General features: G+C 41.8%; 1 protein-coding gene across 3 annotated transcripts in view; it reads left to right on the forward strand.

The window, feature by feature from the left end:
* Nucleotides 1-17,675, forward strand: part of creb5b (cAMP responsive element binding protein 5b) — a 63,447-nt gene that overhangs the window by 40,237 nt on the left and 5,535 nt on the right. For all 3 annotated transcript variants that reach the window (XR_015087752.1, XR_015087751.1, XM_086037240.1), the window contains 3 exons: nucleotides 13,393-13,722; nucleotides 15,761-15,988; nucleotides 16,822-16,930. Coding sequence is in view for 1 of the 3 variants with exons in the window: in XM_086037240.1 (XP_085893366.1) it covers nucleotides 13,393-13,722; nucleotides 15,761-15,988; nucleotides 16,822-16,930 (667 nt within the window). In the remaining 2 variants the exon portion in view is untranslated. The remainder of the gene's footprint in view (nucleotides 1-13,392; nucleotides 13,723-15,760; nucleotides 15,989-16,821; nucleotides 16,931-17,675) is intronic.

Here is a 17,675-nt window from a genome sequence, read left to right on the forward strand (position 1 = left end):
ACGTTCAGCAACAGGTGGATTTTTTTTTTCTGAAATGTCATAGCTATAAATTAGAATGCATGGTAAAGTTGGCCAGCATTCCGAGGAGATGATTAAGGAAAAAAAAAAAAAAATTTTGGTGAAAAAAATGACATTATTTTAGCAAGGTAATGAAATGTTTTTTGCTAGGCCATTTGAACACCAAAACAGCAGCTTTTCTCTGCGCAGTATTAAAGGCGATCTTATGTTATGTGAAACTATGTCTTTTCCAGTGATTATGGCGGATGGATTACGGCGTCCATGTTTTTTCTCTGGCCTTTCTATATTATGGATTTTCACATTTTGTGTATGGTTCTGGAAATTAGTCCCAGTGAGAAATATTTTACTATACTGTACTATATTGTAATATATGTATACTGGTGATATCGTTGAATATTATTTCAAACATGCAATAAGCCTCTTCTCAGTTGATGCCTCCCCACTCTCTAGTTTAGAAAATAAACTCTCTCGACCACTATGCGATAACTGGATTAATCTTGTGCTAACGTGATTGCCGGCCAAGGTTTTGTTCAAAGTGACAATGGGAACTTCTCCACAGAAAGAGCAAATGTCCCAACTTGGAAATATAATGAGTAATGGAAAGCGTGCTTGGAAATGGCCGCTGATAGCTGACTTTGCTGGCGAGATCGAGTGGACGGAGAGAGGAGGGAGAGAATGAGCGAGAGAGAGGAGTAGTGGAGGTCATTAGAAGAGTTATTGCTCTGATAGAGGAGCGCAGGAGCATTCCCAGGGCATTTAATTCTCCCTCTTCCTCCTGCTCTCTCAAGATTGATCGTCTTTGTGGTCTTTTGAATCTCCTCAACGGTTCCTATGGTAACATACCGGGGTAACACAATATTGGTGTATTAGGCTTATCTCTCCTCTGGCTGTCATCCAGACACATCTTACTCGTTTTTGTACTCCTCCTATCTTTGTAATTGAATTGTAAATGCTCCATTGGGCCTTCCATAAACATATGCAGTCACTAAGTGGCTACAGGCCATGGCTTTAGTCTGCCATCCAGACGCAAGGCACCCAAAAAAAAAAAAAAAAAACTAAAAAAAAAACTGCGGATCACTCCATATTCTCTTCCCTGATGTCGGAACACCACTGATGGATTTTTGTGATTACAGGACGAAAGAATTGGCTGAAATTGTGTTATCAAGGGCACGATCTTTAGTGTGTGTTTCATAAGCAAAGAAGGAGACTAAATTCCATAATATCCGCGCCCGGTCCGGGTCGATAAATACGGCTTTGCTATCGTATAACTGGGCCATGATCAGGCCCATGTGTCCCCTGCGACGTTCTCGATCCGGCTCTAATCGCATTACCCCGACCATGTTGACGTTCAGCCAATGGGAAATCTCCACACTGTAACCCCACACCCATCAGGCATGGACCCGGGTGCACTCTCTCCCACCAAAGTTTACACTATTAGAGCAGGGATGGGGATTGAGTGGGACTTTGATGGACATGAGGGAAATAGATAGACAGGGAGTTGAAAAGTGAGAGACATTGATATTCTGAGACACTAAACACAGGGAAATTGCTATAATTCTCAACTTGAAAGGACTCATTTTGTGTGCTTGTTTGATATTTTGCGGTAACTGGAGGCCCCTGTTACAGATTTAACCCTCCCCTGCCAGAAAGAACACACTGCGGGTCCAGAGCTTGGGGGGCTAATGAAGGCTAATTGATTTTGTGGTGGGCCAGAGCAGCAGGGAGGCCTGTCTCTGGTGTAAATAGTTAATGAGCCAAAGGACTGCTGTGGCCCCTTGGGGACTCGTATCGTGCTCTAAGCTCTCTGTTGTGCTCTGCGGGCCAGCGGCTGTATCGCTGAATCAGTGTCCATATTTGTTCTCTTCTATCTGCCTTTTTTCCCCATTGAATAGGAAGTCAAACCAAACATAGTTTTTTCAAGAATATGTTCTATGCAAGCCCGCTAGTTGAAACAAGGCATTGAGTTAATATGCTCGTTTTTAGCCATCTGTGGGGGCGGCCATTTTGTCACTTCTGTTGACTGAAAATGACATCACAACTGCTCAGGTAATGACCAACCACGGCTGACCTGTTTTCTGAAACTGAGCTGTGATTGGTCGTTACCTGAGCCCTGAGCAGTTGTGATGTCATTTACGGTTGACAGAAATGACAAAATGGCCACTCGCTGAGATGGCTAAAAAGGGGTGGATTTTGCTGCTTGAAATGGAAGTCAACGCTAACATTTTTTTTTCAAGAATATGTGCTATGCAAGCCCACTAGTTGAAACAGGGCATTCTGATAAATATCGCGTCCGTGGAATAAGTGTCAATCCACTCGTTTTTAGCCATCTCTGGTGGGGGCCATTTTGTCTTCTGTCGACTGAAAATGACATCACAACTGCTCACAACGACCAATCACAGCTCAGATTCAGAAAACAGGTCGTGATTGGTCGTTGAGAGCAGTTGTGATGTCAATTTCAGTCGACAGAAGACAAAATGGCCGCCCACAGAGATGGCTGAAAACGAGTGCATTTTGCTGCTTAAATTATACTCCACAAACGCAACCTTTAAGACACCAGCGTTTAAGCGGTACTGCAAAACCCGATGGCGTCATAACGGACTTGTATGTTTTCTGTCTTTGCTTTTAGTTGTCTGGGAGGGCTCGCTGAGATTGGAGCGTTTTATTAGTTTTGCTACGAGTGATTTTTGTGCGGAGCGCCGGGTGCTCGCGGTGCCGGGTGTGGTTGTGTTCTGTTCTGTTGTGGCCTAGGGAACAGAACGGTGCGTGTTGCGGGCTAGAGGTTGTGGGATAGTTGACCTTCGTAGTGTGAAGGAAATAGGGATGAGGCCAAGTTCCACAGCACGCCGGCCAATGCATTACATCACCGTTCCGAGCCGGTTCTCCACAGGGCCTCGTGAGCACTCGCTCACACATGCACACAGTCTGATCCAGCTCTGTTTCATCATCTTCGCACAATAACAAACACACATTCACACGGGCAGGCAGGCAGGTAAATGTGCGCTGTGCTTATATACACTCTTATGTGCTCTTTTTTTCTGCTCCGATCGCCTTATCGGCCTCAATCCAAACAACATATGCGAGTACCACATGACTTCGCCATGACTCAGCTCATGTCAGTGCATCCACTTCCAAAGCGGTGCACATTGTTTTTTTGTGTTCTTTTCAAAAGAGCTCTGTGCTTTTCTCCATCCCGCTTGCCTGCCAATTTCACACAGCCAAGTCTTTTTAATGTTTGAAAAATGTGTTATTTATTAACTTCCAATTAAATATTGTTTACATTGTAACTAAGCACAATAATTGTGTCACTAAGCATCAGGCTAGGCGCTGGGTTTTGAATGAGGTAAACAATACTATATGTTGCTCCACTGCAGCGCTCTTGGCTATGGAGCTGGCACACGACGGGTTGGATGACATAATTCCTGGCATGTTCTAAATGTGCTCCTTTTTACTCCGCAGAGGGGGAAAAAAAACTCTTCGTCTCTTAAAGAGATATTTCATAGTACACAGGAGGACCTATAATCAAAGGGTTTCGACCAGACCTAAAGTAGCTTTTTACATCTCGTTTACACAGTCCTGAGTGTTAGGTCCTTGCATTAATAGGCATAAAGGTGAGTTTCACACAAATAATAAGTATGAGGAAATCTCATAAATGTTCATAAAACGCCCGAATACAGCATGTGTTTATGCGTCACCCTTAATACATTTTACACACTTATAATTCAGTTAAAACAATTACAGTGCGTGATTGCATTGGTTAGCACCGTTGTGGAACACCTCAGGCTAAGCTTCTTGTTGGAAGGCACAGCACACACACACACGCACACGCACACAATAGAAGTGCAACTCCAGGTTTTGTGTGCAACATCTGTATGAATGGCAACATTGTCAGGGCGTGATGTCATCGGAGAGGGACGGTGAACCAAGAGCACAGCTGAATCCGCAGGCAGATCCGCAGTGAACGTGGACCGTATATATTTGTGTCAGTGTGTGCGTGCGTACCACGTGCACAAAAATGACTCACTCTCATTCCACTGGCCCTGGTAGTCATTGTCCTTGGAAGTCAAATCACATTTGTGGATTTACTGGACTACAACAAAGCATTTGCATACAGTCACTGATGCAGAGCTGTCTTGTCTAAGCAGTTATGTGCGGTTAACCTCAGGCGAACATGGACCCTTGACAGAGGACGCACGCCAACGTGTACCGACAAACCGTTACGGATGATGAATGTACAATTGTTTCTTTCACCATTGAGGTGAGTGGAGTCAGAGTGAGGAGCGGTGAGTTTATCAGTGTTGGACTCAGATCAAGGAGCGGGCCCTTTCTCACACTGATCACACTGTGTTGTTGTTTTTCTGACCCACAGACATACTGTCTCTTGTCTTTATGAAGGCGCGCCACTCGCTGAATAGATCTTGGCGACAATGTGCACAGTCACCATCGTTTCTTAAGAGCACAGCAGGACCACTGAATCATTCATAATCGGATCCGAGATTTTGTAAAATTTGCTCCGTGGAAAAGAATGGAAATCCTTTCCTGGATATGCACTGGCAAAGTTTTAACATTTTACGCGGGGGTCATAACCTGACCAGATTTATAATGTGAGGTTTTTCATTATAGTTAGTTTTTATTTCTTTTTGACTTTTGTCTTTTATATTCAGTTCGTTTTAATTCGTTTTTAGAGCGGGGTCGTTTTGTTTTAAATGTTTTGTTTTAGTTTGAGTTTTATTAGTTACAGTATTAGTTTTATTTATTTTTATACATGGAGAATTTGTTAAGTGCAAAAAAAAAAGGTCACTAAATATAGTGTAATCACGTAAAGTAAACTGCAACTCTCAAACGACTATTTGACCTTCCTTCTTCTGTACGAACGTACAGCAATACCAAAATAAATACATTTAAAATGAACCCCAAAAGCTCATGTATGATATTAATTGCTAAAGACAAAAACAAAGGATGTTTTCGCTACGATTATAGTTAGTTTTATAAACCTAATATGTAGTTTCAGTTAGTTTTGGTTTTCTGAAAACCATTTTCGTTTTTGTTAACGAAAATATATTTTTCAATTCTGGTTAGTTTTTTTTGTTAACTATAACAATCTTGAACTTCACAGAGTAAATTATGATCAGTTAATTAAAGAAAACTATATATATATATATCGATAGCCTAAAAGCATAATTGCCCGAGTCATTTTTCTGGTCAACAAACAAATAATAAAAGACAAATTCAACAAACAAAAAGAGTCCAGTTTCCTTGATTCAAGATTTGAAGATTATTATGACCTGGATGACTCAGAGTCTACACAGACATAAAGAAAGCACCTTGGTGTTTCTATTGATATTGTGACAGAAGGATAAAATGACTTTGGTTGTTATTATATTAAAAATTGCGTTTAATCACACTTGTCTCGATACGCCAGGCAAGAGAACCTTTCTCTGTGGCCTCATTGGTTGGACACCGATAACACTCTGAGCATTTAATTTTGCATGAATGCATGTTGGTCAAGCATATTTAAAGGTTTTGACTCTTGTAGAATGTTTACATCTTAGCATATTTCTACGCAATAATTTGGCCATTTCTGACTACGATGTGATTTAACATTGTTGGAAAAAAAGCAACGTGTTGTTCTTGGAATGTGATTTGATAGATGATATAATATTTTGAGGCGTTGTATATGTGTGGGAGTTTTTGTGTGGATGGGGGTGACCGTGTTGCATCTGTTCATCTTCAGATGACTCCATGTTGTTTTTGCTGTGCTGATGCGAAGGCCGTTTGGTCATGCTCCAGGCCCTGTGAATGGGACGGGATCTGACAGAGCCAGGCCTGGGTAAACCAGCTGCCATCACCGCATGGACCGGTCCACTGTCAAAGAACCCAACCACCCACTGACACAACCGAAATACCCCAGACACCAACCACTGAATGAGTTATCTCCTGGACTACACAATAAGACCTCACACGCTAGAGACGCGATTGGATTAAGATTGTCGGGTCGGAGATTTCACTCAGATTACATTCAAGTCAATATTGACGAGTTTGGTCAATATCTGATCTGCTTGGACACCAGGAGATCTCATTTGGTCCCACTTTATTTTTCTTGTCTCCAATTTCTCTCCACAGAACACGATGAAATTCAATAAAAGCCTCCCTTTTGTGTTCCTTTTCTTTCAAAGGACAATGGGGTGCTTCTGTCTCTAACTAGCTACGAGCTCCACCTACAGTAAATGAAAAGCAATATGATGATCCATTAAGACACGTCCTTGTGTATTATTATTGTGCATTTTGGTCTTTGTCAGACACATTTATTATTAGGCCTTCTGTTGAGTTTATTGGTTGTAGCAGTGCGCATAAAATGCTTGTTGAGGACTCTGCTTTACATGAGCGGCAACAGACTGTAGTCAGAACCCCATCCATTAAGTTGACAGGGTGGAGAAGCAGCGAAGAGTATGAACGCATGCATTTGGATCATGCTCCTCGGTGGGTGTGCGTCTCGCCGTCCCCGTCCCGTTCGTCCGAGCGTCTGGCCTTGGCGGAACAGCCAGTTTGTGTCCATGCCGCAGCCAGAGGTGGGCCCGGCCGGCTCTTATGCACTTGGCCCGGGACCTGAGAGAGGGGGCGACATTACAGCCGAGCTCTCCCATCAGACTGTCTGCCTCGCTATTCCCTGAGGAAATCAGTTTAACAGTCCCCGGCTCTTGGCAAGCACAGGGAGAAAAGGGGAAGGAATGAGAGGGGAAGGGTGTATGAGCGAGAGAGGGCTGGGGGGTTACTGCCTCTCTGGGCGAGAGGGAAATCTAATAAAAGTGAACTAATGGGGGGTGTGGAGTTTAAGGGGACGGAGAGTGGGTTCTGCAGGCAGGCACGTAGAGGCTAGTGAGGGGAATTAGATCCTCTTAGAGCTTGGCAAAACTACACAGACAAGCCGCTGCTTTTAAATTGCAGATGGCGAACCGTGTTGGGTTGAGAGTTCCGGGACCGAATCCCGCACAAAATGTTGTCACAAAAGTTATGACAGTGAGGAATGGTGCAACAAATGAAACTCTTTCAAATAAAATGTGACCGCTGGAAGTTGCACTGACTGAATGGACGCGTGTCTGTTCTGCGACGCTGGTTGACTTCCAAGTTGTTCTAATTTCAAGTTTTCCATAGGGGATGTACTAAATTAAATACAGTAATTCTTAGGTTTTGGTTTTGAAAATGTATCTTGAATTTCACTACTTTGGGGGCATTTCATTCTGAATGTTCCCCTGCGTTTTTATGGCTGACTATGATGCAGTGATGTGATGCCCGGCTAAATCTTTGGGAGCTGTTGTACGGCGCCAGAGGCCCACCGGTAGCCAAATAATACCCTATTCCACTGTTAAGGCGAATAAAAGTGTTCACCTTGACCTCACTGGGTTTGATTTAGCCCTCCTGGCCATAGTCTCTTCCCTCACTACCTGCTCTGCACTTCCTCCATCTCAGGTTAATAGATATGAAGTCATTTGTCGAGTGGAAGTCCGGGTGTGTTCTTCGAAGGTGCCCAGAGCACCAACAGGACATCACTCAGAGCACCTCTGGGTCAAAGAGGAAGTGGCCATTAATAAATATCATTAATGGCCCATCACCTGGTCGCCCGGAAAACCACATAAAAGAGAAAGGTCTAAAAAAGAGAAAGTAGAGAGATCAGGGGGCAAAGGTCTGAGAGTAGGCGTACCTCCTGGACAAAAGATGGCTGAACGTTCACACATGGTGTTTCATCAACAATGAAACATAGAGCTGCGGCTTTATCAGCAAACTAATTGACTTCATTTGGCATTATTGTCATTCTTGTACATTGTCTTCTTCACTTTCGTTTCTTTCCTTGTTTGATCAGCACTTGTTCAACCTGATACGGGTAACGCCCTGTTGCCTTTTGAAGTACAGTACGGTGGTGTTCTAGATAAGAGTCTAATCATCATTCCCTATCAAATGAATAGAAATGCCATTAATCCGTTCCAGCCACTCCCCCCCCAAAAAAACAGCAAGATTTTTTAGGATTTATTTTTAATAAGAAAATAGCACATAATATTGTGCTTTGTAAAAATATACAGCAAAGACATAATTATGCTTCAGTTCACTCGACATTGTGATGCTCCTTCTGGTGTGTGCACCTTGGCCACCTGTGTGCAATGTAATGCAGACATACACATAAATACTGTACAATATATGGAGACATTCACAAGTTAAAACTCTCTTGTTTAAATTTCACATATTCTGTGTCTATTTACTGCATTATTGTCCAACATTTATTTGCAAAACCTGCAGAAAATTGCTTCATGAACACAATCACAAATGTAGATGTTTAGTTCAGTTTAGTTTGCTGTGTTTTCCTTCCCTCCTCTCTACCACCCCAAAAACACACACACACATGCACACAAATAGGACAAATTGTGCCCCTTGAACCCTACAGGCTAACACCTGTGCTTATTTAATGACTGTTTTCTGTGGCTGCCATGTAGAAATGGACAGTACTGTATGTGTGTTATTAGAGTAAAATGCATGTGGCGGCTCAGTTGTGGCAGTCAGCACAGTCTGGCAAAACGCAGCCATGTGTTTGAAGGCATCAAGAAAGCTGATGAAGGTGTTTTAGAATGGCCATCATCACTTTGCTAGCGTCCTGTTGTTGCGTCACTGTGGTTGTGGATACACATATTTAAGAGGGTTTATGTTTGTTTGCAACTTTTGACTGAGGTGTAGCAGGCCGCCACATAGCTGCGCCTGTAATATCAGGGTAAGAGGTTTCTCCTTTAACACTCTTTTATTGAAAATTGTAGTTTGCATGTAATGCTAGTCACATGCACACGTAATAAAAGTACTCAAGCTCTGTACTTAAATAGAAGTGCCGAAGAAGGAAGATCAAAACAGTCGGGGATGTCACGATATCCAAATGTCACAATATGGTATCACGATCTGAACCTCACGATACGATAATTATCACGATATTGTGTGCTATATATATATATATATATATATATATATATATATATATATATATATATATATATATATATATATATATATATATATATATATATATATATAAAGCCCACGATATTGTAAAAAAAAAAAAAAAGAATCTCATAACATCACAATATTCTGTTTTTGTAGATAATAACAGCATTCACAAAGAAATAGGCTTGGCCAGTCATGCGCTCCTATTGGGGATTAGCATTGGTCTTAAACATAGGTGGCATCAAATTAAACTGCACTAATAAACTAACCACCAGAAGGTGCTGGAACGGCACAAATGTAAAACAACTTGGACTTTTAAACAGATTTGCTGCTATTAGTATCGTGACATGACGACGACGATATATCATGGCAATTATAATATCGCAATATTGCCGATATTGTGACATCCCTATAAAATTGTAGTTTACTTTACCTTACTACACAACACTTAGTGAGCCTTTTTTTTATCGTGCACTCAAAAAGTACTCCATATATTAAAGCAAAAAACGAAATTTAAAAAACAAAAGTCAAAACGAAATTAAAACTATGATGAAAAATCCAAAACTATTATAATCCTGATGTCAGGCCACTCGCACGTCAAGGTACCACTTTATCTGCTTTTAAATGTTGGGAGTAAAAATAAAAAGTGTTGAAAATTAAACAAATAAACAAGTAACATACAAATTCCTGAAAAACAAATCAACCTAAGTACAGTGAAAAAGTATTTGTACATCTTGTCTTGCCACCACTGGTCGTTTAAATGCAGCCTGTTGCCCCGCCCATCACCTTGTTGTTGGTTGGCTGTTTTGAAATCTTAAATATTCATTTTAGTTATCATTCAGTTCTTCACCATCATCACTCAGCATCCAAGCAACTACATTTGACCTGTATCTGGATTTTGGTTGCTGGCTGATTCAATTACTAAACAGATAGCACAGCACTGCCAGCTGGACTTCTATCAAACACACCGATAAACGAGCTCCTGCTGTTGTTTGGCTGATGGCGTGTTAGGAGGAGGCATTTAATCCCCCCCCCCCACCACTTTCTAACAAGGGTCTTTTGCTCTCTCGCAGCCTGCCTTCACCTTCTCATAGCCTCTACGTCCTGCTATCATGGCGTCCAGTTGGCAAGCAGCCCCCCAATGCGCACGATAGCCATTCTGTGTTATTTCTTGTGATAACCTGACGTGACTCGGAGAGTTGCTGTTGGATCTGATTGGTTTCCTCTTACACAAGAGAGGCGGGGACTCACCTCCCTGGTGCTGAGTGACGAGTTGAAGGTTGAAGGGAATGTGTTTTGTGAGGGCTGTCATCCTCAGAATTCATCCCGCGATAGGCGGACGATGTCTCCGTCGACGCCGATGAACGTGATGGATGCCTGTAAGCTCACTATAATCCATTTTCTGCCTTAGCTGCAAGATCAATCGCTTTGTAGTTGTTTGTGTCCTGAGACTTCTTATCATACTATTCCTCTCCATGTGTGACCAACTGTTCTCGTTGAATATGCGTACGGCAGCACTAGCGGGACAGCTGCAGGCCTGAGGCTGCATGCCGTTTGTTAGCGTGGCCTCTGTGGTATTTTCACCCCGGTGGTCACAACACAGAGGAGTTGCTCCCCCCCCCCCCTTGTGAGAGTTGACCTGCTGAGGCTGCGGTCAAAGCGGCTACCAGCGGCTGCATTTTAGGATCAGACGTAAGAGATGGAAGTGGAATAGCGAAAGAAAAAAGAAAAAAAACCAACGTGAGGTCTGTGTCACTATGTCAGGCAAACTGAAACTATTCTCAGCCAAAACAGGCTTGGCAAGGTTATCATTTCATAATCCTGGTTCGTCCTGAATAGATACTACCATACAGGATTTGTGGATTGCGGGAATAGTTCTAATTCAAGGTCCGAAAAGAATGTAGTAGTGGACTTCTTTTTCTTGTCTGGTAAAAAGCTTTCCATTCATGGATGGTGGGAGAGAGGAGATGGCGAGCTGATGGTATGCTCCGGTCGCGTCTAAGTATTGTGATCCAGACCAGCTGGATGACGTTCCCTGTGGGAATCGTGAATGTAGAGGTTGTTAAAAGATATGCAGCCCTGGACGCTCCATAGACTTACTGACAGCAGCTGGGAGGAAGGGGGAAGGGAATTCCGAAATGAAAAGTGTGGGATTCATGGCAGTAGCCTTGCCGTGAAGTCTTTCATTTGCTAACTTTTATTTCAAAAATCATAAATCAAACCTGTTATTCGTGCGCACCGCTTATACGAATGTCATGAATGAGAGGCAGACATTTTACGATGAGGTCTAGGTTTGTCTGCAACATTTGAACCCTTGCGGCAAACTGGCCACTTGAGGAAAAGTGAAGCGGGTAAACACAAACAACATAAGAACGCCTCAAGAGTGAAGAGAGAAGAACCACCACGCCACGCCTGACACGGCTAAGTAGACCACACGCTTAAAGCAACAAACCTCCTGCTGGGTCAACAGTCTGGGACTCGCACCTTGCCAGAGAGCTCATCTCATAAACGGACATCTCCACACACACACACACACACAAAGAGCGAGGTTATTAGGAATATGAAGAGGCAAGATGTGGAATGGGCAATCAGGGAATGTAAAGAGGGGGAATGACAAGACTGAAGGGGAGACAGAGGACAGACTAAGTGCTTTGATTTGTTCCCCAGACATATGGATTTATGGAGCCATTCATCATCTTATCTAGTCAGCGCATGTAGCCATCATAACTGTTAGTAATCAAAATGATAAAACATATCAGTTCCTATAAGCCTTTAATGATTTACTTTTGGAGAATGTGCGGATGGGCAAAAGACTACCGTAAATCCTTGATGACAATCGGGAAAATGATCAATCAATCATTTGGATATCTATTTTTTTACACTGCATTAGTTGCTTGGTATGGATTGTTAAATATATTTTCTATAGTATCTTAAACTTAAATTGTTGAGTCCAGGCCCATTTAACCTCTTCACATTAAATGCGACGTGGTACTAAAAAACAAGTAGCTAAAGTGTGCTGGTTTGTGTTGATAAAAATAAAATAAGCACATTAATACCCTCATTTCAGCAAATGTGAACACAGTGGAAGTAATGTAGCAATCCGGACATGCTTGCATAACTTGACTAGCCTGTATGCTAATTCTATTTACCTTGCATCAGTATGTAAGCAGGGGCGTACTTGCTGTACCATTTGGCAAACACCGGCAATTGCCAATTGCGGTTTGCAAAGGCCCTCAAACGTCTCTTAAAAAACTGATGAATAAAGTTTTCTTTGATTTACCAAATATTATTGTTTTAGTCTTACTTGTAATTCACGCACTTAAAAACATCAGAATGCTTAAGCTATCATAACCATTTTGAATGCTCCCCCTTCCTTTCTCATGCAATGGACTAGTCCATCGTCTTACTGTGCAACTGCAGACTTTATTCGGGAAGAGCGTAGCAAAAAAACTTCGAGAGGTTATAGAGTGATGAAGAGGAGAAGGTGATTGAAAAACAAACAGCTTTTTTTATCAAAACTATCAATGGTTTCAAATTTTTTCACTATGACACCATGTGTAACAAGCGACAGCAAGAGGCAGGTGCTCTTTGAAGTTGCCGTAGCGCTGCTGTCGCTGTCAGCCGAAGAAGACGCAATAGTGGGAACTGACATGACAAGTTACGCTTTTCACCACAAAAATATATTATTATTAATATATATAATTAATTATACTAATATAATATTATTATATTGATAGTATATATTAATTACATATTACAGTTGTCAAAAAGGTCAACAATAATAAATGTTGATTAATGTTGTTTTCAATTAGGGTAAAAAGCATTGAGATTATTTGCTCCAACTTCATCGAGCTCACAAAATAGGGCAATTTTCTTAAATTCTCACTTTATAGTTGATGTTAAAAATTAACATAATAGCGATGATGGGTAAATATTGAATTTATATACATTTTGTTAAGTTCTACTTTCGTCTAAACAGGTTAGGAATATTTAGGTTAAAACGTTAAAAAATGAATTATTTCCATGGCATTGACTGGTGCACATTGTAGTTAGGTTTAATTGACACTGGGATTATAAATATATTACATGTAAAAAAATAAAGTGGTTTAGATAATGGATGGAGAGAAGTTAGAGAATCCCTGCAATGAATCTCAGAATGTTTTGAAATCCTGAATCTGACATCATGTTGTTCTTCTTCTGGCCATAAATGTGTCCAGATTGACTCAATAGTGCCACTTTAGGTTTCAGTCAAGTGCTGCACTCCATTTGGCATCAATGGCTTTAAGATGCGATTCATTTACAATCAACTCAACAATGATCAATTTATTGGCTATTTGCTAATTATAGTGATCCCTAGTCGAAAGATGTTACATCAACTTTGTGGTCTTTCTTTGCACTCAGAGGCTGAAAGCTGCACTTTCGCACCACCCCGGCGCCCTCGCCAACGGAAACATGAACTCCATGGGTCACATGATGGAGATGATGTCGTCGCGGCAAGAGCAAGGCAACCACCATCACATGCACTCGCACTCGCACCCGCACCAGCACCTCCAAGCACCTCCCCACGCGTACCAGCACCACGGCCATCACCACCACAGCCAGGGCCACGGCCAGGGCGGCCACCATCACCCGCAGGGACACAACCCCCATCACAACTCCCACAATGCCCACCTCCATCCCGGGCACCCACACCAGACCTCGCCACACCCTCAGATGCACTCTGCTTCACAGGTAAGATATTCTCAACCAGGGACGTACTTCAGTTTGGTACTTGGCAACCACTTTTAAATAAACACTGCCAACAACTGCATTGGAGTGGTATAGTATCAACACCTTTAAGTGGAAGTCAACTCAAAGATATTTTTTTCAAGAATATGTTCCCAGCAGGCCCACTAGTTGAAACACGGCATTCTGATTAATATTGCGTTTGTGGAATATGAGTTAAGCAGCAAAATTCAACCGTTTTTTTTAGCCATCTCAGGGGGCGGCCATTTTGTCACTTCACCGGACTGAAAATGACATCACAGACTCTCAGGACTCAGGTAACAACCAATCATGACTCAGCTTCAGAAAACAGGTGAGCCCTGATTGGTCGTTACCTGAGCCCTGAGTAGTTGTGATGTCATTTTCAGTCGACAGAAGTGACAAAATAGCCGCCTCCAGTGATGGCTAAAAATAGGTGGATTAACTCTTATTCCACAAACGCAATATTTATCAGAATGCCCTTTTTCAATTAGTGGAGCTGCATATTTTTGAAAAAAATATGTTTGGGTAGACTTACCCTTTAAAGCACCACATTTTCTGTATCCGTACCAGGGTTAGAATAGTTTTACATTTTTCATTACAGTTCCTTTTTATTTCGTTTTGACTTTGGTATTTGAGTACACTTCAATTACATTTAGTAGTTTTTATAATTTTTGAAACTGCTTTGTTTTTGTTTAGATTTATTAGTTTTAGTGTTAGGTTTTTTTTTCTATATATGGAATATTGAATGCAAGATTAAAAAAAAAAAAGTCACAGTAAGTGTTGTATGATAAACTGCTCAAACTACAACTACAATTTCCAAACAACTGTATGATCTTCTTGTCAATGGCCAAACAGTAATACACAAAAATATATTCAAAATAAACCCTGAAAGCTCATGTATGTAATTGACAAGGACGAAAACAAAATATATTTTTGATATAATTATAGTTAGTTTTAGTAATCTCGTTAGGTTTCATTTGGTTAAAAGCACTTACATTTTTTTTTTTTTTAATTTTGTTAATGTTTTTTTCCATTTTAGTTTTAGTCATTTTGTTAGTGAATATATTCTATGCAGCCCCACTAATTAATATTGCGTTCGTGAAATATGATTTAAGCAGTCAAATCCACCCGTTTTTGTCCATCTGAGGGGGTGGCCATTTTGCTACTTGCTGTCAACTGAAAATGACATCACTACCCTCTCAGGGCTCAGCTAACGACCAATCATGGCTCAGCTTCAAAAACAGGTGAGCCGTGATTGGTAGTTACCTGAGTAGGTTCGTTCTGTGGAAACTCTGCTCCACACCCGTTTACACAAATAGACAGAGGGAACCATAGCTAACACCGTACTGCAAATACATTTGCTTGTAGTATGCAAGAATGGCTCATAACATGAATAATAACTTGATTTAAGTCACTTTGTCCTTGCATTGTCTGATGCCCTTTGCTATGTTGGATGATGGACCGTCACTGCATCAAATGATACAAGTCACTTGAGCGCAGGCTCCGAATGCGCCATTAATGCATTCAAACAACACTTTTGATGTATGCTTGGCATGCATTAAAGCGGCTTGCCTTTTCCATACTTCTCATAAAAATGGTAATGGTCCAAACTGCAAACAGCTGACCTTGCCAAGTATATGTCAAGATCCGTCCGTCCACGCTCTTGCGTCTGCCCGTGTTAGTCTGAGTGGAAGTGGGTGGTGGAAAAGTGCCTGACACCTCTTTAACTAGGTAGGCAGCTTGGTGAATCAGCCCAGTCACTCACTCATTGAACCAGATGTTGTTTTGAGGGCAGTTGGCACACTTGAAAGCTTTGGGGGTAATGTATGGAGGCTTGTTTGTGTTTGGAGAGCAGCAGGGTGGCTGCTGCAGTCAGGTGTCTGGATGTTTTCCAGGTGTGTCACAAAGATTGCGTCTGTGGTTGCAAGTTGGCAGACGTAAACTGTCTCATTAGAGAGCTGGGTTATGATTAATCCCCCTTTGGTCCCCCCCCCCCCCATTTGCCCCCCTCTCCATGTTTCAGATGTCTCCTGCCACCCAGCATATGCAGCCAACGCAGACGCTTCACTCGCCTCCCCCGAGCGGCGGCCGGCGCAGGCGAGTAGTGGACGAAGATCCGGACGAACGTCGGCGGAAGTTTCTGGAACGAAATCGAGCGGCGGCGACGCGATGCAGACAAAAGAGGAAAGTGTGGGTGATGTCGTTAGAGAAGAAAGCAGAAGAACTCACGCAGACCAACATGCAGCTTCAGGTATACGAATGAACCAAAAACATGTTGTTTGATTTTCAAACTAATTATTGTTTCCATGAATGTAGGATGCTGAATCTACTATATGATACTCGTTTATACATAACTGTATATATCTGTTTATGTGTCTGGCTCGAGCATGCCCGCAACCCTAATGATGGAAAATGTATGGATGGATTAAATAAAAAAAAAATAAATAAATAACAAGCACATTCTTTTGTATTTCTAAAACTGTCAACATAATGTTTTACTCTAATAAACAAAATGGTATTGCAAAACCTTGACTATGCCATTAAAGGGGAAGTCAACCCAAACATATTTTTTTCAAGAATATGTTCTATGTAAGCCCACTAGTTGAAACAAGGCATTCTGATAAATATTGCGTTTGTATAATAAGAGTTTTAATCCACTCGTTTTTAGCCATCTCTGGGGGCGGCCATTTTGTCACTTCTGTCGACTGAAAATGACATCACAACTACTCAAGGCTCAGGTAACGACCAATCACGGCTGACCTGTTTTCTGAAGCTGAGTCATGATTGGTTGTTAACTGAGTCCTGAGCATCTGTGATGTCATTTTCAGTCCGGTGAAGTGACAAAATGGCCGCCCCATGAGATGGCTAAAAAGGGGTGGATTTTGCTACTTAACTCATATTCCACAAACGTAATAACCACCAGAATGCTATGTTTTAACTAGTGGGCCTACTGGGAACTTATTCTTGAAAAAATTATATTTGGGTTGATTTCCGCTTTAAACACAGTCTGTCAATTGACTATTCTGCAGAGCCAATGCAGCTTCAATGATGATTCTGTATTTTTTTTTTTTTTATTTATCACAGAATGAAGTGACGATGCTCAAGAACGAGGTGACCCAGCTCAAGCAGCTCCTCCTCACACACAAGGACTGTCCCATCACCACTATGCAAAAAGAGTCCCAAGGTTACCTCAGTGAGTCACTCAAACACACACACGCACACACACCTACACACACACACACCCCAACTCACACCAAACACAGACTTTAGTCCTCCAGTGTCGATAGCACTGCTGTGGAGATGCTTTATTTTGTCCGAAACAAATGAAGAAATCCCACATCTGAAACCCGACGTGACAAATACGTCATGAGCTGCATTTTGTTTCCCAGCGTGACATCAGAGCCCCTCCCTTTGATAGGGATACGAGACATAATTAGGATAGCGAGCCTCCCCTGTGTGGTTCCAGCGAGGAAAATCAGGCTCATATCCGTCCTGACTGAATGTTTCTTTTGTAAAGTAGAGAGCCTCCTCCCAGACTGGGCGAGACGTTCATCAATGAGTCTAAAGTTGCGCACACATGTCCACATAAATGTGACCATAACTCAGCTGGCGTGTGCACAGAGCTGAAGGATTCTATTTTCCATTTTTGTTATCTGTTCATGGTTTATTTTTACCGGTGAGGCATTAGGGGTTATTTTATGTAGCTTTCTTTGGATGGATGAAATGTGCAGCCGACGGCCCATGGTGACATGTGCAATGTCCCACAAGAGCATTTGATCTGGATTATTTGATCTGCAATGCCATTTTAATAGCAAAAAAGTCATGCGTTTCTAGTGGTTGGTCTAAAAAAAAATAATAGTGAAAGGATGGATGAAATCAAGCTGTTTTCCATTTTGGTCAACTAAAAGATATTCGCTATTCATATTTCGGATGAGTTT

Source organism: Filicampus tigris, chromosome 8 (assembly GCF_054856515.1).
Source record: "Filicampus tigris isolate MCC_2025a chromosome 8, RoL_Ftig_1.0, whole genome shotgun sequence".
Taxonomy (NCBI): domain Eukaryota; kingdom Metazoa; phylum Chordata; class Actinopteri; order Syngnathiformes; family Syngnathidae; genus Filicampus; species Filicampus tigris.